The following is a 25,520-nucleotide window of genomic DNA, read 5'->3' as shown; positions in this document are numbered from 1 at the left end:
TATACTTTACCTCTCCTGACATATCGGGTGCCATAGGAATGACTGGCCACAAAGAAGAGTAGATTCCAAAAAACACTATCCAGAGTGCTATGCTGCCCCAGATAGCTATATGGCTGAACTGTTAAAACAAAGAAAAACAAAACAATCATCGTAGATGTATTATGACATAAAAAAGACCTTTGCTACTTACTGTTTATGATGCATTTCTGATAAACATTCCAATGCCTGGTATTAACTGCTATAGTTTCTTAAAGCAAGCTTATATTTTCAGCAGCAATGTCATTTACATTTTAAACCAATTTAAGCTTAATTACAAACAATTCAGTCATTTGATTTTTCTAGGATGATTTTAAGCCTTACTCCAAATTCCTCCTTTTTACTATTCACCATTTTTTTAATGTATGTATTTTCTGTCTTATGAGTTACCACAATTTAATTTGATATCATAGCAAAAGCCAAACATAATAAGAAAAACAAAATATTAATCTACCATACTTTATAGTGCACTTGAGAATGTGATAAAGACATTTGCTTACCAAAGTCCAATACGAGGTCTCTAATCCAGCCTTCAAACATACAGTTAGAACCACAAACTTTAAAAAAAGAGAAAGAGAGAGAGGGGGATTCTTATTTAAGATAAAAAACTTACTGAACACATTCAGAGTTAATTATTTGATTGATCTTCCAGGAGAACATAGAATAAGAGGTTAAACTATTTCTGTAATTTACATCACGTTTACTTGCACAAATAAGAGAAACGATAATCAATCTCTTCAATTTAAATGAGATTTCTTTAATAATATTCAACAAAGTACTGTCTGTGTGTCAATGCACACGCAGGTCAATGCAACAGGTTCCAATGTACCAATGCAATAGAACTTAGTAAAACAAAATGCAGTCATTTCTATAGAGCTACAGGGAGTGGACCATCTGATTTAAAATAACGCGTTCCAAAAATGTGGAATTCTCAGCAACTCCAAAATAATACTATTTTAGACTGTGCTAGCTGCATTTTACCTGTTTCTCTGTAAGTATGCGAGTTTAGATCTGAAGTTTAAGTTTCCATTTGAAATGACCAAGTAAAATGAGACTACAAGCTTTAAAAGTAAATGCGATTAATGAGCAAGTAATAAAGTATTAAGGATTATTAGTTTGAAGTAATAATCTTAATTTGTTCTGTCTGGAATACTCTTGTTTTACATTAGGAATCTATTTTACATTAGGAACCATTTCCCTTGCCTCCTAGAATACTGGAAGCTTGCCTGTAACCAAGTAGCGAGTTTCTCTTTCTACGTCATTTTGGTTAACAGAGAGGTGTGTGAAAAGTATTCCAACTGTAGTTCACTGCAGTCAGTAAAAGATCATTCATGGTCTTTAGCCATCCTCTTTAGAGAGGATGACTTCCGCTTTCTACATAAAGAGAGATTCTGAAGATACAGATGCTTGGCTGAAAACCTGCAATTGTTAAAAGTTAAGTTTAGTCTAAATTTAAGCAGTTGCTTCAATTCAGCAATATTTCGTTCAAGAGTCACCTTCACCAAACTCAGAAAAGCCAGAGCCAATACTGACAGTCCAAAACCTATGTTCTGTGTACAAAACACATACAATCTGTTCTATGTTATTTTCCTTCTTCTCAGTTTTTATCTTTTCTTATTTTGACTCTTTTTTATGGAGCAATCCCTGAACACATCATGTTATTCTCAAATATGACATGTTCTATTTTAATTTAGAGATGAGTAGTAACTGAAAATCTACAATCCAACAGAAATGAGTAGTCAATAAAACTGTTTATCTCTTTCCTTCGAAATTTACAAAAATGAGTTTTATATTCACTAAAGAAATGCTGGATATAAATTTAGTACATGTGCAAACAGGCATTACAAGTTTTGCTTTATCTACACTTCGAAATACATGAGGCCAAAAGCTGAGCCACAAAGACCAAACTCTAACAGCTACACTTTAGTTTCAAACATGTATGATTAAAACTCTGGTTTATCGGCCACGTTGGCAGCAATCATTTAAGTGGTGACTTCATCAGTAGCTGAACTTCAACGAGGCTCAAAAACTCAGAAGTAATTTCGTTTTATCAGAAGCTGAAAATCACTAGTTAAATATATTTGACAAGTCTTGCATTGTGTGTGGAGCACAGAAGGATACAAAATCTGACTAGAAAGCTTTCACCCTACCTACAAGTTTATGCTTTTAATCTGGAGTCTGGAGTATCTTGTTTCAACTACTGCATTAATAAGGATTAAAAAAAAGCAAAACAAAACAAAAACAAAACCCAAACCACTGCCACAATTTCATTATTTAAAAATGGTGTGAAATCTCATTAGAAGAAAATTAAGGACCATGATGAGTGTTATAATTTACTTAATCTATCCAGTCATGGTGCTATATTTGGATGCATGATAAAATGAATTATAGAGAAAAATACTTCTCACTGTTACGTGTGCTTGTTATTTTTGAATCTGACATGAGAGAAGAAATTATCCTTTAGGATCAGTTTAAGAAGTCGTGTTGCATAGACCATGCACACAAAACAAAAACAGTGAAGGCTGCTGTCAAAGAAGATATTGACTGTGTGAATAAATTCCCTCTTCACATTACACTGTTCCACACCCCCAAACTGAAAGCCTCTCATAACTTCAAGAATACTCAAGAACTCCTTGAATTCCTGTACAAGGATAGAAATACAGCAATTGCAACACTCAGCCCTCCCAAGATTTTCAATGTGAAGGGAAGGGAAGCAAAAGGAAGAGCAGGTTGTCTGGACTTAAAATGGTGAAGTAATAGTTTATTTGGAATTCTTGACTATTTTGTAAGGTAGTAACAATCAATTAAGACTCTCAAGACAGTGAGGTTTCAGCTCTCTAAGTAGAAAACCAGTTGCAGAAAGTGACAGAAGAATTGCACTGTCTATTGTGGCCTCTAAACATTTATGGATGCAGCCTGACAAACAGTAGCAACCAGCTCCACATTACAACACTGAAAGTATGAGAAACGAAATAATTTCCCAAGGCAGTGGAAAATTCTACTGCAGATTTATAAAAGCAGGCTTTGATGTTTGTGAGCCACCTGATATAACAGATGACACTCAGATGTGCTAAGATTTCAAGACTGCCATCAGTTGATGGATGACAGTCCAAATAATGTAAGTAAACCCTAACCCACTAGCCTCTCAGTATAGCATATGTAACTTGTTTTCATCTGCTGTCAAGCTTGGCTTTCAAAAGGAGATATAGAGCAGAACCTCTACCAGGATGAAGTTCTGAGACCATTTCAGGACAGAACTTCAGCTGTGATTACAGCAGTATGTTGAATAATTGGGTTTAACAATGTGTACAGTGCTAACCTGCTCAGTTGAATGATGGCCACTGTAAAGGATGCTTTAAGATACCCACCTAATAGTATGATAGCCATTATTAAGGATGCTTTAAGAGCAGAAGTGGATGCTGGCTGTCAGAAAACCTGACTCAGATCTTGGGATAAGCGAAGTTACACGAGTCATGTATACATTTTATAAAATTCACAGCAACAGCTGAACTGAGCCAGGTTGCAACTTACAAGTAAACAGTAGAGTCTGAACCTGATGCAGAGAACCTCCTTCCCTCAGAAGAATCTGTTTCACCTCAAATGTCAGGTGGTTCTGGTAGACACATTTAACTTTGAAGAGAAGAGTGAGCAGGTCTAATTCTGCTTCTAAGAGTTCTTAGAAGAACTCTTCTACGGGGGAAAACCCATACCTGGTCGATATTCTCAGTAAGTGAGAAACAGGTATTTAGCTTTGTTTTATGAGATATAAAGATTAAAAGAAAAAGCAAGAATGATTAGTAAGTACAAGAGTAACATAAGATTACCATTAGTTGTGGTCATATTTAACCAAGAAGTCTTAGTTGCATGTGGCTATGCCTTTATTTCAAGTTCCTATTACTAATTAAGAGAGGGAGTAGAGACTTATACTTTCTCAAGTCAACAAACCAGTTTCACACACAATAACTCATGATGTCTCCAATGTAGAAACTTACCTTAAATTATGGTAATTGTTAATTAGGGAATTACAGTTCCCACTACTTTAAAAATAGACTGTTTCCAGTAAAGGACAGATGAATCTTCTGCATCATTACTTTATTAAACTATTTGGTTTTAAAAAACAGAGTTAAATACAAAACAAACTTTAAGGTTTCTCAGAGTCATCCAAGTACCATTTCACACCAAGTCTTCAATACAGAGAATTATAAATAAGAATAAAAACCATCTCTGTAGGAGTTAAAAATAGAGGCAGTACACACAACAGTTGATAAAGCATTAGATAGCTGTAGCAAGACTTACAGTATAAACGGTGTTTCCCAAGAGCAGATAATCTGAAGTTTTACCATTACCAAATACAGTGCCTGTGGAAGGAAGCAAACACTTAAATATACTCAATAGTACCATACTCTATTTACACTTTATTTTTGGATAGAACAGGACACCACAAGGAACAGCAAGAGCTCTGGAAGCCTGAGAACAAAGCTGAGAACACTGCTTATTTTGAAGTTTATACAAGAGAGGTGGCAGTTGTTAGGCTTACTTGTACATACAAATTTGATTTCTGCCATTTACTGCTGTATTGATGAACTTCCAGAAAAATTTTCTGTCAAGATCTATGTCCAAAAAAGACAAGGATCTCTTGGAAAGAGTCCAGCGGAGGGCCACGAAGATGGTGAAGGGCCTGGAGCATCTCTCCTATGAGGAAAGGCTGAGTGAACTGGGTCTGCTCAGCCTTGAGAAAAGAAGACTGAGAGGGGACCTGATCCAGGTCTATAAATATCTAAGGTGTGTGGGGCAGAATGGTGAGGCCAGACTGTTTTCAGTGGTGAGTGGAGACAGGACAAGGGGAAACGGCTGGAAACTGCAGCATAGGAAGTTCCGCACAAACATGCGCAAGAACTTCTTTACAGTGAGGTGACGGAGCACTGGAACAGGCTGCCCAGGGAGGTGGTGGAGTCTCCTTCTCTGGAGATGTTCAAGACCTGCCTGGATGCCTACCTGTGCGACCTGGTGTAGGAAACCTGCTTTGGCAGGGGGGTTGGACTCGATGATCTCTGGAGGCCCCTTCCAACCCCTACAATTCTGTGATTCTGTGATTACTTCTTATATCCAGATAACAAATAGAGTGTAGACTAGTTTTGCGTACTGCCCAGCGCCTAGGTTCTATGAAACAAATCCTGAAAATTCTTAAAAATTCATAGGTATTCTCAGCTATTTCTTGTAGATGCTACTACAATGCAGGCAGTTTGAAATTTTCCACTTAACCTTATTTGTCCACACATTTATTGTCTCTAAAGAGTAAATACAAAAAAGCACTCAAAGAAAAGGCTGTGAGCTCTCAGTGACTTCCATAATCTTCAAAATTTTCAACGTACTAATAAATATCTGTTCAAATTTGCATTCTGTTGCTTAACAATATATATATCTAGCAATAAAGAACTCAATGAAATAAAACACAGGAATAAGCACACAGCTATGACAGTTCCCAACTGTTGGACTAAGACTCAGCCCTTTTAAAGTTGCGCTATTTATCATTCTTGCTCCATTACTCCATTCATTTCTCTCAGAATTCTCTTGCACTGTCTCTTTCATAAGAAATAGGTGGAGACAGAGACCAGTTCACAGTAGTTCTCTCTGACTTAAGCATCTCTCCTGGGAAAAAAACAGCATTATTTCTTCTTCTTTATACACACTTAGCGGCTTCTACCCTGCATTCTTCTCCCCTTGCAGAAGCTCTGCACCAGCTGGACCTACAGGAAGCTGTTGTACTACACACCAAGCACACAAACCCCTGGTCTTATTTCTGCTCCCCTTACTCACCCAGCCCTTCGTTAGGAAGGGAGAGAATGACAGAAAGCATTTTTTTTTTCAGACTTGATGGCAGTAAACAGGTCAGCTCTAGCTCCTCTACTGTGAGCTGGAGAGATCCACTCTGGAATGCTCTTGCAGGAACCCAGTAGTCTTACCCAGATATCACAGATTTACTGTTCACATGACCTCTATTCTGTGCTATGCAATGCATCAGTCTCTTACACAGATTGACTACAACTTCGAATTTGGATTTTATTATGAATTTGAAGCTGCAGTGTTAGCATATGAAATAACATTTTGGGATCTCCTTCCTCCTGGGCTGTCTACAACCTTTTTCAAGGCAGTAAGCTGCCACTGAACTTGCATCCAGTGGCTTTTCAGAGAAAACAGGCTGCTTCCTACTTTCCAGTATCCATTCAGAAGTCACTCAGCATGGAATATTGCAAGTTTTTCCCTTAACCTTCCCACAAGCAGCTGTGACTGTCTCACTCTGTTATGTCAAGTACCAGAATATTCCTACAGTCCCATGTAAATGACTGATTTACATGGGTAGATAGTGATAGAACAAGGAGGAATAGTTTTAAACTAAGACAGGAAAGATTTAGGTTAGATATTAGGAGGAAGTTTTTCACACAGAGAGTGGTGACACACTGGTACAGGTTGCCCAAGGAGGTTGTGGATCCCCATCCCTGGAGGCACTCAAGGACAGGCTGCATGTGGCTCTGGGCAGCCTGGTCTAGTGGCTGGCGTCCCTGCACACGGCAAACTAGATGATCATTGTGGTTCTTTTCAACCCAGGCCATTTTACGATTCTACAATTCAGCTCTTTGAAAGGGTAGATAACAGCAGAACACGGGAAAATGGTTTTAAGTTGAGGGAGGGGAGATTTAGGTTGGATGTCAGGGGAAGTTCTTTACTATGAGAGCGATGAGGTGCTGGAACAGGCTGCCCAGAGAGGTTGTGGATGTCCTGCCCCTGGAGGTATTCAAGGCCAGGTTGGATGGGGCCCTAGGCAGCCTGGTCTAGTATTAAACAGGGAGGTTGGTGGCTACCAATTGTGCTAGAGCGAATTGTTTGGCTGCTATCAAGAAAGCTGAGATGACTACTAATTTAACAGAGAAAGTATAAGGCACAAACTATTACATTTATATTTTCACAATGTGAAGGCAAAACATCCCAGGCCTATTAGAGCTGCCATAAACACAAATATTCCCACAGCCTGGAAATAACGCTTTCCGTCTTTGACAATTAATACGGTGTGCCTCCCAACCACCCTGTTTCCTTCTACATCTCAGGTGCACATATGACAGCTAAGCTAGAACAGTGACAGGACTGAGCTGTCCAGGATGACCTGCTTTGATCTGTCACAAATCTGCTGATACAGATGTAAGCTACTGGGTTGATATACCCCTGATGCAACAGGAAAGACTATATCCAAAGCCAATAGAGACTTACAAAATAAGAGTCAATGCAAAGGACTCTAGTGATTTATGATCTTTTAAGTATTTTACACAGTAGATTATTATACAAAGATAACAATTAAATTGTAATTTTCTCCACAGTTTAAATTTACTTCAAGCATATTTGTAGTTTTATGTGGACAGTATTGCTTCTGCTTTTAAACACATTTTAAACAAAACATTTTAAATAGACCGCATCTGTTTCAGTTCTAGAAGTGACACTACCTCATAGAGCTAGCAGTATTAATAAAGCATCACTACATTAAAAAGTTACTTCAAAATTCAGTACCTTTTGACATTTATTTTTTTATTTTTCATAACACTTACCATGCTGGAGGGCTTTTAGTGGAAACCAAAACAGAATGAATGAGTGGAAGAGGCCATTTAAACAATGTACCCAGAAAACCTAAAGGAAAAGAGAAATCCATGAGAACCATTTGCAACAAACTAGCCCTGTGAACCCTGACCTTTCTTTTCATCTGTGTGTTAGATTCACAAAATGTGTTTCTGTCAGGCCACCACTGTGAAGTAACATAACTGACAGGCACTTTCTGCCTCTTAGCTCTTCATGGGTCATTTGTTTATTTTTATGTTTTGAAAAAAAAGTATGTATTATCTCCTCCTTTTAATTTCAAACCAGAGGGGCAATTAAAACTTATACATATGGGAGTATCATCAGAAGAAAATAAACTAAACCAGACAAGTGGAACAATTGCTACATTCTAAGGAAGGGAACTAAAAAAGGACTTCAGTTTTTATAATTTACTTTTTGCATAATGATTTTTAAGGCAGAACAACAAATCACGAGTTTACATAGACTTACCTACACATTTCCACACACAAATAAATTAAAAAAGGACAAATAATATCTTCCAAAGACTTTTCCTTACACGCACACCTTCATCACACAGACCTCTCTTTAATGTACTTTCAAAACAATTTGAATTAACTTCAAACTTATTTCCATTTATAAAAAAAAACTTCTAAAAACAAATGTATTATGTTTATCCAGACACAACCTTCTGATGCTTTCCGTAATAGATATCATACATATTCTTAAGTTTTTTGTTTGTTTGTTTTTTAAAATATCCGTAACCTGTACCTTCAGGATAGCAATTTTTTTTTTTCCCATTAGCAAAGTATTTGACAATTACAGCCTTTATTAAAACTAACTATTGTGTATTATCAGAGCTCAGATGTTCAAACAATTGAAATTAAGTTGCTTCACATTTTTCACAATGTCTCAGAATCTTTTGTTAGATTATACAACTACCCTAGGATGTATGATCCAATTTACACTCCAACACTTTGCACATTTGAACTTGTGCTACTCATTAACCTTTGTCTCTCCCTCTTGCTATGTCATTACCAGAAGTTTTTATTTGACAGAAAGCACAGGTGGATGCAAGAAAAATTAGTTCTACTTTTACATTTTCCTGGCCAATTCTTATTGTCACATGCTAATCCTTTAACCTCTGTCATGACCTCATAACCTTTGATCCCTTTTACCATAACAAACATCTGCATCAACATTCAAGACAGTCATGTTTCCAAATCTTTAACAACACCTATTCAACGTACATAGCTGGGAATTTTGTAGACTTTTACTTCTAATAAGTATCATATGCCACAGAATTTCCAAGGAAGTGAACAATACAACTGTGCAATAAATACATATGTATTGGAGTTATCATTTAAAAATAGAACTGTAACTCATGATGTACACTACTGTATTAAAAGTGTCACAACACAGAAGTGCCTGAATTAACAGACCATTGTAAGTCTTGCATTGTTAAAGCATTCGCAGTGACATAATGATAGTTTCCTTATCATTTTCAGGTTTGTGGATGAAGAGAAGAAGTGAGGCTGAAGGAGAAAAATCTCACACATAGAAGATTCAAGGACATTTTAGACAAGCAATTCTCTTTAAAAGTACTTCAGTTTCATAAGAAAATGGCACAAGAGTAAGAGGTATCAATCATCACTTAACAGGTATTCATTGGCAAATTAAAAATGTCTTCAACTTCATTTTGCAATGACATTACTTCAAAGTCCTAATTATATGCAGAAAAATAAAATAAAATCAAAAGGAACCCTTAAAATGTTACAATGCTTGCACAGATTTGGGAAATAGTTCAATTATCTCTTAATACAGATTATTTATGGACAAATCTGTAGAAATTGCATGTTTTAAATATAAGCCCTGTGGGTTTTTTTTCTACTATTTAATCTCCAAGATCATACAGAGATATTAAGATATAATAAGATATTTTCTACTAGAAGTAGCTGCGAATTTCTTTTGATCTGATGCATTTTTAACTGTATTCAAGTATCTTTTTCCAAAACTCAAAATTAAATTGTAAAATCACAACCCCAAATGGACAAACAATTGAACCACGTCCCTCCCTCTACAAATCTAATGACAGATTTAATTGTCCTTCTCCACACTTCTCCACAGGCTTCTGTAATCCATTCCCATATAACAGTACAAACACATACAAACCAATGACAGAGGAGTTTAATCACTTGTGCCTGTAGAAGACAGCTTTATTGCCAGCAGAGAAAAAGAATCAAGGCTGAAAATAAAAGAATACTTGCTGTCTATTTTCACATTTCAGTATAAAAAGACAAATACGATTTGTATCATTTATGGATAAGTGGACAACTGGAAACAGTAGCAATAAACATCCTCTCCTAAAGATAATTACGTTTTAATTACATTTGATTTTTATCTACCTTGGTATTGAAGTCCAGTGCATTTTGGGAAGTCTTGTATAGCTCAGGATATTTCAGCATGTTTTCTTTTCGGCAGGATCTCTCAAATATTCCAAGAGTCAGTGGAGGCATTGCTGTAAACATCTAGTATGTGGATTAAAAGAGCACATTGCAAGAGTTGAGAAGTGAAGCCTTGCTTAAGGATTATTCAAAGTTGTTACCCAAGAAGTCTTTATGATTATGATTGAAAATGAAAACACAAAAACAACCTTACCACATTGTAAAGGCCTATACACCATCTTTCAAAGAGAATTTGTCCAGAAAAGCCATTGACAAAAGCAAACCAGATCTGAAAAAGAGGAAAATCATACTACTCAAGTGTCTTGCAAAGTGTGATAAACAGATTTTTCTTCAACTTCATAAAACAGCGTATTCCTCAAATACATTTTCAATACAGTTGAGAGTGTTCTGATCTAAACCTCTATGACAAAAATTATTACAGAAACAACTTGCTTTCAGAACAGATGGGCAATCTGGTCTAATATGTGAGCAATTCCAACTAAATACGAAAATATTTCAGGGAGGTAGCTATTTTCAAAATCAATTTCATGTTTTTTAATATTCAAGAGTAATGTAGCTCAATGCATTTGTATTGTGTTTTTTTTTGTTTTTGTTTTTTTTTTTTTAATGAAACAGGATTACTTTCCTAAAAACATGGAAACATGGAAAAAAGAAATACATTTTCTCGCATTCTTTAGCAAAGCATAACCACTTTCTTGTTTTTCTTACCTCATATTATTTGAATGACAGGAAAATTATGTCATGACAGGAGAAGATGTTTTACTAGTAAGCTACGCCAAAATTATTTTGTCTTTGACAAATACTCATTGTAAGGTATCAGAAGTCAGGATTACCTAAATAATATTCTAGTTAATTTAAGGTTCATGTCTTTCAAGTGAACTTTCAAATGTCACTTTGCAGAGACTCTGCTACAGTTTGCATTTTGTTTGTCTTCATAATGGAAGCATGAATTGCTATAAATTCCATGTTTATCAATATATATACAGGCTGATGTGCAGATAATCAAATTCTATGAGCAAACTTATTCTTTTATTACATGGAGGAATGTTTGAACATTTTTGCAAATACTTCGAGGTAGAAAAAAATTGAAATTAGCAACTATTAATACGAAAAACAGGAGTTGAAATCCAGTTAAAACTGCTGTTTATTCAAGCAATAAGTAAAAAGTAAAAATATCTAAGTCCAATTATTGGACCAAGATTGTACACAAGAAGCACAAAAGTTAGATTTGCAATACAAAGTCATAGGACCCAACAAAGTTTCAGAAATCTAAGTTTCTTCTGTTATAACAAATATCCTATTTTCTAATGTTTTATTCTATTCACTTGAAAAGCAGAGTTAGTTAAGGGAATTACTCCATAGCTGTTCATTAATCAGACTTTTATTAAATGTTATATATTTTACTTTCGTATTATTGGAGTGGGTATTATTTTAAACAGTTTTAAACAAATTTTAGATTAAACAGTGATGAAATTAGATCTTTACAAGCAGTATTTTCTCAGTAATTGAGCATGAGAGTTGTATGAGCATTCGTTACTAAACATCAGCATGATTTTTTTGATATTTTACAACTAAGCTTAAACCATGAATCTAGTCTAGACTCATCACTACTGTTCAAGACAAGTTGTGCTCGACTGCCTTTTTTCATTTCAACTTCTTCATAGCTCCTGCATTATCGAACCCCCAAACTAGGAAGATGGCTCTAGGTAGGGGACTGATGGACAGGTAACATTACATGATTTGCCCCTTTTAAAAACACTTAATTTGAAACGGTTTAGGGTGATGTAAAAGCAAATTATCATAAAGGAATAAGCGACTCAGTAGCCAGGCTTAAGTGCATATGTCTCTTTGCTGGTAATGTTAGACAGTTTAACAAAAAATACAACTCTAGTAAGAAAATTATACCCTTTACCTTGCAGGAAAACCAAACTCTATAGAGCTGAATACAGTATTAATATCGACAGCGACAAGAAACACACACTTTCTTCACAATGGGAAATTTAATTACAGACAACTGTGTTTCATTCTGATTTTGGGGGACAATGGATGAAGGCAACTGCATGAGCAAAACATGAGTATTTATGACTTATTTTACATCATGGTAATTTTGGTTGTGCGCCCCAGTCAAACTGTTCAAATTACTGAGCAAACATCCCTGTAACGAGAGGAAAGGAGAGAGGGGCCTGAGAAGTAATTTGGACTGTAAGAAGGAGAAGTGAAAATTCAGACTATTTTGTGGTTCAGTGATCATGGAATTTCTCTCAAAATAGAAGACTTTAGTTCATAAAATGAGATATATATCGATGCAGATCCTTACATTGCTGTTTTCAAATCATATAACGCAAAAAAAAGTGGGCACAAACTGCTTTCCACTGTCCGTTTTTTAAACTGAAGTCAGTACACTTTACATGCACTATAATCATACTTCACTATATAACCTTTAATGTTACGGGGACTAGTTCCATATAAAAGATGAGGTGTATATTGAAATATATATTGAGTCATAACATAGAGTGGAGAAAAAAGTTATTACTGATCACTTCTGGTTTCTTTGCAACAGTTTAGATGTTGATAAACACTATTCAGAGAGCATGAAGTATTACTATAAACCTTCAGCATTCCTAAACCAAGAAACTCGTGGCACCCATTTCACCTCACCTCACAGCTGTCTATGAACAAGGCTGCATTTTAGATTACATGGAATCCATTAAAGCACTTGTTTCTACTGAGCAGACATTTAAAATATAACACGCACTTGTGAAGTAAAGGCAGGCATCATTAATTATTTTCAGCTAATAAATGTATTTTTTTTTTTTTTAAATCAACCTTCCAGACATGTCTTTCATAGCATTACTTTCTAAATTCCAAGACAGAAGAGGCGTGGTCACAAAGGCCTCACAGACGTTTTCCTGATGTAGCATTTCTGCATATTAAGCAGCAGCTTACAAATACTCATTGAGCTCTCTGCTCCCACGCCTGATCTGTAAAAAAAACTGAAAAGAGAGATTCAAGACTGGCAGTTGTCCTTTCCAGAGACATTCAATGATGAATTTCTGCCCATTCACTCGCAGCATTGACATGAGCCATTAACGTCTGTGAAAGATTTTGAGCTGACAAGTGTTGGGTATATAGTAATTGAAGTAGAAGTCCCCTAATCTTCCAGAGAGGGTGTATATGACAAAATGCTTGTATGTGCGATACGTAAAGGGTCAAAATCCACATTAAAACGATCTCTTTGCCCTCTGTCTGCTCAGCAGGTTGAGGCTTCAACTACTTCTGGTACTTTGTATTTTTTCACTCTAGGATCTTTGCACCTAGCATTTAAGTTTCTCAGAAAGAATGCAACTAGTGGAATATTTACATCTGATTCAAGTTATACATTTACAACGTGTTTGGAGGTGACAAAAACAGAAAATTAAAGAAAACAAGTATGTTCTAAAGCCCGACTTCGTAAATTTCTCTTTAAGCACCTAATACTGTTTTTCAGTAAATGTTGAAAAAAGAAATTGAAAAAATTTGAACATTTGAAAAAACATTGATATAAGAACTACTTATCAGGAATTATGGAAGTAAGATCGTTTGATTAGATAATCTGATTTTTAAAATGCTAGATCTAAAAAACATCTATAAAACACAAAGGATGTTCAATGTCTTTTTTTCCCCCCAGTGGCTTTCTATTTTATAAGTTTTTCTAAAGAGTCTGTATACTTACTGCTACTTATAAAATAAAAAGTTTAAATATTTTCAGATATTGCAACAGTAAAAGATCACTAATATAAACAACAAAACCAGAAATATTGTTCTAATGTTTACATCAAGTTTAACAGGAATAAGGCGTTTTCCTTCAGTCAAAATTAAACACATACTTTGCAAAAGTTCAAGATATTAATTTGACAATGTATTAAAATTTGAAGTGTTTTTAAGAATAACTGTTCACCACAAGGCTGCAATATGATCACAAAGGTTGAAAGCTACATCTGCATTAATCATACTGCAGTACAAATATGAAAGATTTACTTGTAAAAATTACTGTTTAATCAAAGCTTGAAACGTTTTTTTCCATATTTCTAACTCACAACATCACTGTTAATTTCAAGCTTGAATTATACAAATAGTGCAACTAGATATATATTATGAAAATTCATTAAAAATACACTCAAAGTTGTAAGGCTGCAATGGTCCCAAAGGTCTTGAGAACTACACCTACATGTTGTCTTAACAATACAAATGAACAGTCCTCTCGTGCTACTGTATTTTTCACAAGATACCATTCCGATTAAAATTACAAGTGAGAAAAAAAGTCAGTTACCTTTAGGAAGGTAATCCTGTTTCAAAATAGAGCTTAAAGAGGCATGGCTACCACCTCAACAAGGAAAAAGCATGCAACAGCGTAATTAAGCATGTAAAAAACCATAAGGATTGTTCCAAACAGCACAACACAGTTCAGTAGAGACCTGAAAAAGGACTTCAGTTTACAGATTGGACAATTAATGACACCAGCTCAACAAAGAGCTTAAACACATACATCTCATGGTAAATTTAAGGCTACTTACTTACTTATTAGTAAGATTGTTGTGGGAGGTCTTTTAAGTTAAAAAATAAAAATAAAAAAAATCACTAATATTCTAATTAATATTAATATATCACTAATATTCACTAATATGAGTTCAATAAAGATTTATCACTACTGTTTATTGGAAGTTAAATGCTTCTTAAAAATAATATAGAATAATCAAAAGCTCAAAATAATAAAGTTTTAATTTTATAAAGTAACATTTACTGTAAAATTACCTCAATGATATAAAGGACTATATTCTTGTAGAAGCAATATAAGATGCATTTAGCTACTCTGTTATAATTCCAGGCACCATGAACCAATAACAAATTCTTCAAATACTTGAACTGCAAAAAATGAGAAACAAACATATAATGAAAATGTCCATAGATTGATATTAATTTGATATTAAATTAATTTATTCTTGTCTTTTACAGTATAATGGCTTACCTGAGCTATAGAGTAGTCTGAAGAATTAGCAGCCTGTAGACCTTCATTTCCACTAATACCAACACCAACATGTGCTGTCTGTATCATACTAACATCATTTGCTCCATCACCAATTGCTAGAGTTACTACTTTAACTTGCTTTTTGACCATATCTACAACTTCAGATTTTTGAAGTGGAGATACCCTAAGGTGTAACAGAAAAGAAAATAAAAACAACAGAACTTTCAAATAAATGACCTTGAAAAACATGCTTTATTCCTTGAAAAGGCACCAAAACTAGAGTAACATCCTAGAAAATGATATCAGCTTGTTGTTGGCCTTTACACTATTTGCCAAAAGAAAATTCCCAGAAAAATTCACAGAAACCTGGGATTTGTTGAAACAAGGTATTAATAAGACTAGAGACACACAAGTCAAGCAGTAATGGGCCCCTAAAATGGAGTAATGGAAGAAAATCCAACATCGCCACTACTAATAGTAACTTAGAACAACTGTAGGCTGCTTTTCATTTTGCTTTTATACGTTTTTATTTTCCTCTCTGCTAAAATACTTATTTTATAAATTTAAGAGGCAGATGTCAAAGCAAACAGGCAGAAGTAACAAGCATGGAGCACCAGTACATTAACATAACCTACAGTGCTAAGTTAGAAGATGCAACTTTGAACGCTTTATCCTTCACTCTATGTAACTGATAGTAATTTCTCCTTCATTTGTTTGCACCAACCACCAAGAAATGTGGACGGGCAAGGAACAAACTATTTCTCAAACTACTGAGATGATTCTCAAGATCAAACTCTATCAGTTTTGGTTCCATCTTTCGTTATGTCACATGTGTATGTTCCATTTCAAGTTCACAATGTTCTATTTTGAAGTTGAAATTGAGTCCATATATTTGAGATATGATAACTGCAAATAATTTACAAAAATTATGTGTCAGCACAGGCATGTTTCACAAGGTAAGGAAGGTAGGAACAAACTCTAAGAAGTGTGTATATCCAGTCTTGTGCTTCCTGGCACTGGAACTGCCAACCAGACGCTTCCTGAATGAGTCATTTAGGGATACTAGAAGAACAGAAGATATGCAAAAACCCAAACCTTACTCTTCTCTATCTCCTGCAGAGAAAGCAACTCATATTTCAAAACATGAACTCTGCTGCATCTAGCTGAATTTTCTGTGGAGTTGGGAATGTGCATCCAGTAAAGAGAAGATGAAATGATCCTTTCCTCACATATCTCTGTAGATAACTAATTCTGATTGCCTCCACACAAAAACCAAACAAGGTTAAGAAGGAAAACTTGCCCTTGGATACAAAAAAAGTCAAAACTGAGGAAAAAATGTGCATTTGTAATTTATTTTCTCCAAGTCTTTTTTATGCACTCACAGCAATAATCACCATGGCACCACAAGCTTGTGGTATTTTGTAGTTGAGGCTGCGAAAGAATCCCCCTTGAAGTGCCAGAATTTTGGGGTTGTGTTATATAGGGATGTTCATATCTTAATTCTTCCAGGTCAAAAAGAATAAAAATAGAACAATATAAAATAAGAATAATATAAAAAAAGTTTTTGGGAACAAATTCAGAAATGAAAGCCACAAAAGCGCAGTTATTTCTGAATAATGTCTCTTCCTGAACACACTCTGTATATTGCTACTCACTGGGATACCGCCAAGCAGCAGAGCCTTTACAGTTTACTAGTACATTTCTCAACTGAACTAATGCACTTGTAAGCTCAGTAAGAGGAAGAAATATTACAAACAAAAAATTCAGCACTATTCTATAGATCCTCGTCAAAGATTCTGTAACTTCGGGGTCCCAAAGACAGCAAAGGCCTCAGGATACTTGAGAAAATTACACACATATATTATTGATGAGACTTGTGATAGCTAGCTGTATAATTTAGTCAAACTATTTTTCAGAACATGGCATAGTATGGCGTTTCTGTCTGTGCAATGATCTTTACGGTAACAGCCAGGCTGAATAATCTGCCTTGTCTTGACTTTGCTCTTTTGTAATTCAGTTTGAGAGGAAAAGTTCTTTTCTCTAACTGAACGTACATTTCCTCCCATTTCTTCTCCTTGCCTCTTCCAAAAAACCTCCAAAATAGAACAAATACCTCATGTCTTTTAAGATTAAGAATGAAATTAAGCTCTCCACATTCAACAGCCTTCTTTTTAAATAGCCTTGAGTCTGAAGGTAAGCACTATGTAAGCGCATGCTATGAGATTTTTGAGAAAGGCAATTGGGATGAGTACAACTTTGTGGTGAACTTGGGATGAAAGCTTATGGGTAACAATCCTCTAGAAGAATCCCTGGTCCAAGTATTTTAAGAAGTATTTCTAAGATTTTTTAAAAATCGTTTTTAAAATTTGAATACTGCTGATGAGTATAATATCAAGATCAGCATTAGTCAGCTTCTACAGAAGATTCCTGACCTGATAACTTCAAAAAAAATCTTTCCAACTTTCCAGGAACAGCGACTTACTACCCTTTTAGAAAACATTATAGAGGCAGCTGGAAGACGGCATTTACTTTCTTTGCCAAGTGAAAGCAACGTGTTCGGTGGATACATGAAAATTCAAGACACCAAAAAAAACCAAAACCAAACCACCAAACCACCTCCTGTTCAATTTGTTTACTCCAAGTGGTGCATTTTTACTACAAAATAATCAATTTGACATTCTTACTGCACACGTTATTTAGAAACCAATACAGAGCTGGAATTCAGTTTATTTAAGTCTTTAAGTCAAACATCTGCTTGGGATTAATAACGTATGAAGATTTTTTGAAGTAAAATATCTACTAAATATTTGTCAGCTTCTTGAGTTATGGCTACTCTTATTAAGAATTCATTGGTAAAAAACAACTCCAAAGAAGTGAATATAGTATGTACACTTCAAAGAAAACAAAGTAATTTGTAGTTTTAAAACAAAGTAGTGTTTAAAATGTTTAGTGCTTTTATATGGATGGAAAAGAGGTTGAAATTTTAATATACTGAGAACAATATATTTAAGTGATTTGTATTAATTAAAATGATAATTTTTGTCTTCAAAATCAGAAACAAGTAGAGGCAATTTTATATGCTGGAGCATTAACAGCAAAAAGTATTTTGATAGAATTTCTATTTTAGAGAAGTATGTGGGATTGAAGATGTGCATATTAGAACAGTGAATGCTACAAGCAAATATTTTAGTTCTAAACCTGCAGCCAATTTTAAACAACCACAAAATATGTCAGAGCATATACCTAGATATGCATTGAAACCAGATGACCTGAGAATATTATGGAAATACAGAAATAGCTCGGAAAACGCTGCTAGAATGGAAACCTTCATTTTGTACTTTTTGTTGTTTTGCCACAGAAGGGTTAGCAATACATGACAACTCTATGTACAGAATACCTTGCAATGGCTCAACAGTTCAACAGAAACAGCAATCACATCTTTTCAAACAGTTCAACAGAAACAGCAATAACGTTTTTTTCAGAAAATATAGTTGTATAGAAATATGTAACTATATACATATATATAGTTACATATTTCTATACAACTAAACTATATATATAGTTATATATTTCTATACAACTATATATAACTATAGAAATATAGTTCAAGGAAAGAAAAGAAAGGAACAGTTTTGAAATAAACATTCTATATTCAACCCATCTATGACCTGTTATCTGTTATAACGAGCAAAACTGGAAAGACTACTGCTGTGAATTTTCTAAAGCAATTATAATCAGACACAGTACCCAATGTAAAACAAAATGGAATTGGATGTAACAAACATATGGAAACCTCTAAAAATATGAGATCTCATGCTTACAACACTTCTATACTGAGAAACAGCAGGACACCTGGACTACAGAAGACTCTAAATATCTGTTTTTGAATTCACCATGCCTACACCCAATAGCTTTTTCCATACTATTACAAAGATCAAAACAGCAAAAAATATTTTGAAAACATTAAATGGCTATACTTCTAATTGTTACCTTGGACACTGATAAAAATAACACCTATTTCCACAGCTCTGGGATTTTTGATTGCATTTCTAATAGATGCTCTGTGGTGTCAACAAACTTGTAATGAAAAGTCCTTGCTTCTGTTTTTTTCCACACATAAATCACTTGGGCTAAGGCAAGCCCTTTGAAAGTTTATAGGAGCAATTCTTATTTATCTAGCTACTAATGACTTGACTTCCCTTTTAGTTCAATCCTTCAAATGTAGAAGAGGGGATGTACTACTAAGGAGATATTTGTGGGTTTTGTGCTTAAAGCTGTAAAAACGCAGTGAAGTACCAAAACACAGAAGCTATCAGTTATAATGCACTTTTTAGTATAAATACAAAAACATTAAAAAGCAAGGCAAACTGTTTTCATATTGTGTATGCTTGAAAAAATGCACATCATATTTTGTTTAATCTCAAAAAAGTTCCCCTGTTAAGGTAAGCCTAGAGCTCTAATAAAGTTTACATGAAAGGATTAAATGCTTGGTTGTGTAAGATAACACCAAAATAAATCAGGAATAATAACAACAATAACATAAAGGTGTTTCTGTCAACTTCAGGAAATAAAGATCACTTAGTGTAGTAGCTTTCGCATTTCTGTGCACTTATGCAGCATCCTGATGGCTTACAGGAAAGGCAGAGATGTTAAGTTTTGCCTGCAGAGGAAGTTCTATAAAAGAAGCCAGACACATTGAAACCTGTTGTTAACTAGAGTATCAATTTAAAGTTAAAATCAGTCTTTTAATCTTGCTGAGACTATTCTTGATGGATAACACAATTTTCTTGGGTATATGCAATCTCAATTACTTTGGGAGGTATGCTGCTGTATCAGGCTTTGCTACAGAAATACTTTGCTTGAATGACTGCATTTCAGAGCATTACTTACTGCTTTTCTTTATTTAGATTTTATGGGTGGAAGATACGGATACATATAATTTCTCTGTGAGGGAAACAGCTTTTTAATTTTTACATGTCAACAAAAATACTGTAGAGAAAGAGTAATGTAAACCTTACCTGCAACAAATAACAGCTTTACATGACAAAGCCAAATCCAGGAAATATTGCCTCACTCCAAAAGTCAAAGCATACTTCAGAGATTTACCATCAATAATGAGAGCAAAATCATTTTCCTTCCTTAAAGCATCACCAAGAGTACTGCAATGATGGCTAAGTGTCTCCCTTGTTCCCTGTTGCACAAAGAAAGTGTTATTTTTATTTCCTTCTGTTTTTTAGTCTAAATATTCTTTCAGTAAAAAGAAATTTTCCTTTTGATTAAGTTAACAAGTAAATAGTACGTTTGTTTGTATTTAGGAGGCAGTATTATGTATTTAGCCTGCTTTGGGGAGGCCAGCACAACTATACAATCGAGTGTCATGAATAAAAAAAGTAATTTCTTGTATTTCTTTCTATGAAAGGCCTTCGTAGGGCTACAACATACTGTCCTTCACAGCTCAGAAGAAAGAAGGGCTTTAAAGAAAGGAAGATTAAAGTTTTTGCTTATAAAGATTTGAATTTGACAAACTGTTGCATCCTATGAAAACAGCAATATAAGGCTTAACAACCAAAAAATTGTGCTACTCCAGTGATGTCAGGCATATGTATACAGAATTTCGTGTAACCACCTAAAAAGAAAACTTCAAGAAATAATTATGAATTTCAAATACTCTGAAACAAATCTCAACTTCACCTGTCTCCATGTGCTGACTCTGCTGTCTGCCTACTTATCTTCTACTGGTCTTTTAAAGGCTAATTGGTTTATCTAAAAGAAGATTAGGCTGTTGGGGAATTCAGTACTCCAGGTTTCTTGTCTCTCCCTCTGTGGAAACTCCAAGAGTAAGATGACACAACAAAAATTCTTAAAAATGACAATAACTTCTGTAACTATTTTTCAGAGTGCCTTTGTCCATTATGCAACACTACAGCGTGCAAGAAAGTACCAACTTTTCTTCATCTCCACAGACTACTCAGCTTCTGACAAAGCTTAAACAACACAAGAGCCTGTATCTTCATATTATCCTCATCTATTGTTTCTCCTCATACATGCAGTTATCAACTCTTGTTTAAATTGCCCTCAATTTTTTTTTAACCACAAACATTCCGCCAGGTAGCTCCAGGCATGCTACAAATAACAGACAAACAAAAAGAAACCCCAGGACAATACACATTACTTACCACAACTGTAAAATCGCCATATTTAAAATTCCTTTGTGGGCTTACACGTAGCTGCATGCTGAAATCCAGTGCACTCGATCATAAGCAGTGAAACATCCCTCATTTATTTCTACATCATTTCCATGTGGAATTTCTCAGTGAAACTCGCTAGTAATCAAACTGCTTTCCACTTTTGGTTTTAAGTATTCTTAAGATCATAATCAAAAGAATAAAGCTGCATTTTGTTTTCTGCCCATAATTAGCAGCACTATGCTAACATTAAGCAGTCCATTAAGCTAATGTGGAGGCAAAAATAAAATAAAATTATTTTATGTAAGAAATTTCAGGCAAAAACACATTTTGTTTGTGAAACTAAGCAGATGTTCCTGGGAGTATAGCCATAAAACAAATAATGCTGCAAAAAGAGATACTGAAATGTTTCCTGGAAGTGATTTCAGTTCTACCCCACCTAAGGGATGCTAAAGCTAAACTGGACATAGTGGAGTTATTTTTAATTCCATTAAAGAAGGATATTTGTTCATACAAAAATCTCTTACTACAGTATATTTTTTGTAAACTTAGTTCCCTAGGATGGAATAAAAGTCTGAAGAAGTTTTTTTTTTTGTCTCTAGCTTCCTGTGTTTTGAATGCTAAGGCTGTATTAATGACCAAACTGAGGAGACATTTGCTTTTCAAAATGTTTTACATTTCTTAGGGACATGGGACTCTGCCTGTCCCTAAAGGATCAGTGTTGAGCTGCTTGCATTTCAGAAGCCATTGGTATGCAACAGCTATTGTGGTGTCACCTTAACAGCTCAAAAATCAATCTACCACCACCATTCTTTTTTCTGTAATGTCAGGAATGAGCAAACCAAAAGAAGTTCAAACTTCCTAACTCCTATGAGTCTATATCAGTCCTTACAAAGCCATGAGACTATATCCATACTTTGCAGAACCAAGGAGGAGAGAAACATCACAGCAATTGTTCTCTAAACACACAGGTCCCACTACACAGTGGGGCAAGGAAGTTCTGCGCTCTCCAAGATTCCTGTACCATGATTCTACTTCAAGATTTCATAGTCCTCCTGTACTGTGAGAACTGGCTGCTCAGCACCCTTCATGGGAGCACAGTTTCATTGCAAGATGGATCACAGAATCCCAGTATGAGTGGTGGACCTAAGCTGCTGAGAAGCCAAACTTTTGGCCATATTAATTAACAGATAATATTCCAGCCAATTATTATCACCTTATTGTCAACTGCCCTTGGCATGCAGAAGAGAAACTGCATCCACTCTTCCAGCTGCACAGACTTAAGGTTCTTTGATCGCAGCAATCCGCTTCTCTCAACATCTCCTAAAGCCTGCTCTGCTACCCAGTCAGAGTTTTCAAGGCTAGTTTTGATTCAAGCAATCGCTCGAATTGTTCTAGTAGAGCAGAATCTACTAGTAGTGTAGACTGACTCCCAAACCTGACCATAAAAGCAAGGAAAAAGCACAGCAAGGAGACAAGGGATGTATTAACCAAACAGTGAAATAGACCATTAAATGAGCCAGAAAACTTTTAATGTAGTCACTTGTTAAAATATCAGCACAAAGTTCATTTACTATATTAAAATAAAGTGTCTCTTGCCCTAAAGTTGATTGCCATATTTAACTGTTCCTGAAAAAGCAACTTAAGTTATTAGCACACACAGACATGAAAGTGGCCAGTTTGCAAACGCAACTTTAATTGTCATGAAATCTGTTACTTGGTACATGTTCAGTTTGAATACCATTTTTCTTAAACTTTATTAACATATGTGTTTAAAAATACTGCTTAAAATATATTTGACGTTTTAGTCAAAATGGTTAATGTGCAATACTTGCTGTTTTCTGCTTTTTTTTTTAATTGGACTCCCTTAAGTAGTTAAGTAAAACTATCTCATTATTTCATCACATACGAAGAAGTACACAAAAATTGTCAAACTTGTGCATTTCAAATCCATTGATTTAGTACTGCAGTAGTTCTGCAATCCATCAATCTGTGTAAACAATCTAAACGCAGTAAAGAAGCTCTCATGTTATAGAGTAATTGAGGAATGAAAAAATTAAAAGTACAGGGCTTAAACCAAAAACTTTTCTCTCTCTTCCCTCTCTAAAAACAATAATCACAAACTTTCATAAGCTATTCAAATACATAAACTGAGAACAGAAGAAAATTACCTTACTTCATTAATATCCCAATCTACTTGTGAAAGAAGTTACTGTATCAGTAGACTATTTTCAAATATTAATCAAGAGCTGCTGCCTGTTCTGTTTTCAATTCTGATTTTACTTTTATCAATTTTATCAGGAAGAATATGTCAGATAAAATAGTTCATATTTAAAACGAAATCACTGTGATGTTCATGCCTCAACATTGAAAGCGTGCTATTCCAAATGACTCAAAACATTTAAAAAAGTACTTAGTATTTTAAAAAAGTATTCTTGTTGCCCTGGGCAACCTGGTCTAGTATTAAATGGGGAGGTTGGAGATTCATGATCCGTGAGGTCCCTTCCAATCCAAGCCATTCTGTGAGCTCATGTTATAGCCTACTTTACACACTACCACTGAATCCTTCAGTTAAGGCAATCCCTTCTTGCTGATTCTCATACTTCCCATTCACTTATCCTTCCCTTCCTTTCCCTAAGTCCTAATGTAAGCTTAGTTTCAGAATTTTCTCCTGAAGCCTCTTTGTCAGCGGAAACTCTTCTGCTATAAAGCTCATTTAAGATTCCCTGAGAGGACGGCACCAGGATATTTTATCTGGATATTTTACGTAGAAAATACTGGCGTTTTATTAACTTACAAATTTGCATGTTTTACTTACATCAAGAGAGCCTTCATTTATAACAATCAGTCCCATGTTCTTTCTCAGAAGTTTACAGGAGTGACCTGTAAGAACATTTTTTTCCAACAGTTAGTTCCAGCAAATCCAGTGTAACACAACATAGTACTTTTTTCTGTAAGTGAGAGAATTAAAATTAGAGCTTCCCAGTTGAAAGCACTGGGGAAAAAAAAAAAAAAACCAAAACAGTAATTTGCATTCCATAGAAATTAGAGGTAGTAAGTCAGAATAGACAGAATTTTCATCATTGCAACTTGTGACAGGTGTTTTTTGTTCTTCTTCTGAGCAACTCTGAATAAGGCACACATTTTCTGTAAATCCCATTTGGGTAGTTGAAAACAGCAAATAGATCTTCCTTAGCACTGGAAATTTATTGAATGCATGTTGCATTTCATGTAACATTTGCATATGTAAATGTAACCATTCTTTTCTGGTGTTTGATGCTTTAATTTGTGCAATGAGCTAATTATGCCAGGACAAATAAATAAATAATATTACACATAATTAAAATGAAAATATTGGTATGACACTTATTTCCTCAAACCTCAAGGTTTGAAGAAATGATGAAAATAACCTCAGACCAATGTTGCATCTCGTGGGCAAATATAGAGATTTTTAACATTAAATACAGTAATTGTAACAGAGTACATTTATCAAAATTATTTTTAGGACACATTTAGACTTAGTACTGTAAGGAGTACTAAGTCTTCAATACAGTTTTCATGTATTACTATTTAAAAATATAGGTTTATTACTGCTTAGTTTAGTTAACACATTATTTCCTTCCTCCCGCCCATAAAATACAAGGGGACAATCAAAGGAAATTTCTGACTAATGGTAAAGATTAATGGTAAAGATACTTCACAAACTATGTGCTTTACTTTATTTAAGATCATGGTTCCTATCAGCATTTCTTGAAAGAATGAATAATAAAGAAAGGAAATACTTATATTTTGTTAACATTACACCTTCTCATTCTTTCCTCCTCTCCAGGATAATAGCAGATTTTTTTGCTGTTAGTTTTGCAATGGAGGAAAAAAACGACTTACCCACCCTCCTCCTACCAGAGACTGAAAAATAAATTATTATTTAAATTTGTGAATGCCACATAGTAGTATTATTCTACAAAATACCTTTCCATTCTGAAAACAATTTTACTCTATCAACAAAGCCATCAAGTAAGTGCAATTGTAATACCGATGTTAATGGCAGTTTCTTGTTTGTCCCCAGTAAGTATCCAAATTTTTATGTCAGCTTTCATGAGTGTTTCTATGGTCTCAGGCACTTTGTCTTGTAGTTTATCTTCAATTGCTGTTGCTCCAAGCAGCTGAAGATTCTGTGAACATAAAATATCGAGATCATGAAGATTTTCCAGGTTAAATTCAGTTTTAATC

At 34.8% G+C, this 25,520-nt stretch overlaps 1 protein-coding gene across 1 annotated transcript in view; it reads right to left on the bottom strand.

The window, feature by feature from the left end:
• The window catches only part of ATP8A1 (ATPase phospholipid transporting 8A1), a gene marked incomplete at both ends in the record, with an annotated part of 66,095 nt that overhangs the window by 13,747 nt on the left and 26,828 nt on the right, over positions 1-25,520 (bottom strand). Inside the window, 5 exons of the mRNA XM_079534139.1 lie at positions 14,892-15,002; positions 15,106-15,289; positions 20,124-20,296; positions 24,109-24,173; positions 25,324-25,462. Of these exons, the coding sequence (XP_079390265.1) occupies positions 14,892-15,002; positions 15,106-15,289; positions 20,124-20,296; positions 24,109-24,173; positions 25,324-25,462 (672 nt within the window). The remainder of the gene's footprint in view (positions 1-14,891; positions 15,003-15,105; positions 15,290-20,123; positions 20,297-24,108; positions 24,174-25,323; positions 25,463-25,520) is intronic.

Source organism: Tetrao urogallus, assembly GCF_951394365.1.
Source record: "Tetrao urogallus genome assembly, chromosome: 4".
Lineage (NCBI taxonomy): Eukaryota > Metazoa > Chordata > Aves > Galliformes > Phasianidae > Tetrao > Tetrao urogallus.
The sequence above is the reverse complement of the archived record's forward strand: the minus strand, read 5'-3'. Positions and strand labels throughout refer to the sequence as shown.